This window comes from Nasonia vitripennis, chromosome 3 (genome assembly GCF_009193385.2).
Source record: "Nasonia vitripennis strain AsymCx chromosome 3, Nvit_psr_1.1, whole genome shotgun sequence".
Lineage (NCBI taxonomy): Eukaryota > Metazoa > Arthropoda > Insecta > Hymenoptera > Pteromalidae > Nasonia > Nasonia vitripennis.
This window is the reverse complement of record NC_045759.1, coordinates 11,964,738-11,966,847: the sequence shown is the minus strand read 5'-3', so window position 1 is coordinate 11,966,847 and position 2,110 is coordinate 11,964,738. Positions and strand designations below refer to the sequence as shown.

Sequence of the window (2,110 nt, the reverse complement as noted above, 5' to 3'; positions counted from 1 at the left end):
TTAGTTCGTTTTAGTTCAATGTGACACATTGGGCGTATTCCGAAACTCGAGCGTCCAGTGCAAAACCGTTCCGAAATACTTACATAAGATTGCGTGTGTCTGAGAGAGACGGAAAATGCGGACGCTCGAGTTTCGGAACACGCTGATTATCAAATACCTATCCTACTAAGACAATTTGTTAGTGCGCATCAGAAGCCATTGTCAAACACTACGGGCGACCGTGCGTCGACTGTTTACATTTTCCTTATACTAAACTCCAGATTAGTTGTACGAATTAATTGACCTAAGTCACAGTTGGTTGTAACCAATTTGACAAGGTCACAAAATAAAGAAAGTACGAATTAATTATACGCGTTAGAGGCAGAATGTATTATATTTATAAACCTTTGTTTTTCAGAAAATATTCGACAGACGATCCTAAGATGCGATCGGCCCTTTTCACGTGTGCAGTACTAGTCTGCTCCATATTGGTAACTCATGGCCACTATAGGCAATGGGCAGCGACAGTTGATTCGTTGATACACCTAACCGACATTGTAAAAGCCAAAGATCGTCTTTACACTGTGACATTTTCAGGAGACGTAGTTACCATAACCTCAATTTTTGACAGTGAATCCAAGACGTGAGATCTCAACGTAATGCAGCCGAACGAAACCTTGAGTGACATAGATTTCGGGGTTTTCACGTTGGGCAATGGTAAGATAGTCGTGAGGGCGAGAGCATTGGGCAAAAGCAAAGCGTATACAGGAAATAACACTCTTGGCCAGGATTTGTTCATCATAGACGATCCGACAGACTGCTCGAGTCTTAAGACTTTCAGAGTGCAACAGCAAGAGCATCGAGTACTACTAGCCTTCATACCATATCAAAATACCTTTGATTTAATTTACCGAAGTCGTCCTACAGAGAATCTGCAAAAGGCTCCTCAACGATATAACGACCAGGGAGAGCAAGTTCAGTTGGATTCTTTTCTCTGCAACGAGCATGAAGTCTCGCCGAAGTTCAGAATAGCAACCATAAAGCCGTACGACTCATCAGCGGGTTACATTGCAATTAATGGCACTAATTATCAGCTGGTACTCAGACAACTTGATTCGCGATTTGAAACAATAATAGAGACACCCATAGATGAATTTGAAAGTCTGTCGACAGCCCATGGTAATATCACCTATTGTCAAATAACATCGGACGCTATTTCAGATATAAATAAGAACGAAAAACAGCAGCGCTGCCACTGCCATTTCCTCGATGCTAAACTGAATAAGAAGGCGACTTTTATGGTAGCCAAGAATAAACACGCTCGTCAGGCCGTTCTCTCTAATTTGCCTAACGGTGGAGCTGTAATCGCTGTGGCCTACGAAGATAAGCCTAATGTTAAGACTGGGAACAACGATCCAGATGTGAAACAGTATTACCTGCAACTCATCGATACCGATAGAAAATCCCGAGAACCTGTCATGATCACGGAAAAGTCAATCTGGAACCACAAAATGAAATTGTTTGATATGGGAAACGGACAGATTTGCTTTTACATCGGCGGCGAAACGGTTCATTTCAAGGGGCCTGGAACCCTAAAATATGGCGTGTGGATCCATTGCGTCAATGTCTCAGATTTGTAGATATATGCCAAGGTTTGTTGTTGCCAAAAGAAGAGCTGATATTCTTGACAATTAACTATGCACATCAAACGAACCTTGAAAAATTAGTTTTATTAATATTTTACCAAATTTTAACGACATTACAGAATGATTGTAAGAATGTGTATTCATGATTTTATTTTGTACGTTTAATTTTTTCTTATTGGAACCTATTGTAAAATAACATGCACGAATTCTGTATTCGAATTGTGGAATTATTGAATAAATGGTTCAGAAACAAAATTTCCACTGCTTTAAAAAAAGATTCTCTCATTTTACACGAGCCACCCCGAATATGGAATACGAAAAAATGTGCAAAAGTATTCTGCTGCTCTCAGACAAATTGTTTTTCGCGAAACCAGGTAAAGACAATCAACTGCATGCGCATTTTACAGCATTCGAAAGCCCTTCTCGTATGTATTTCTAACCGAATGTTCGCACACAATACCCTTTGCAATAAAATCCATGAAAAT

The 2,110-nt window shown here is 40.0% G+C and overlaps 1 protein-coding gene across 1 annotated transcript; it reads left to right on the top strand.

Annotated features, from left to right (window-relative positions):
• Positions 1 to 203: 203 nt before the first annotated feature.
• Positions 204 to 1,900, top strand: LOC107980837. The gene is made up of 2 exons (XM_016983470.2): positions 204 to 334; positions 398 to 1,900. The coding sequence occupies exon 2, from the start codon at positions 639 to 641 to the stop codon at positions 1,617 to 1,619; it is 981 nt and encodes a 326-aa protein (XP_016838959.1). The 5' UTR covers positions 204 to 334; positions 398 to 638; the 3' UTR covers positions 1,620 to 1,900.
• The last annotated feature ends 210 nt before the right edge of the window (positions 1,901 to 2,110 follow it).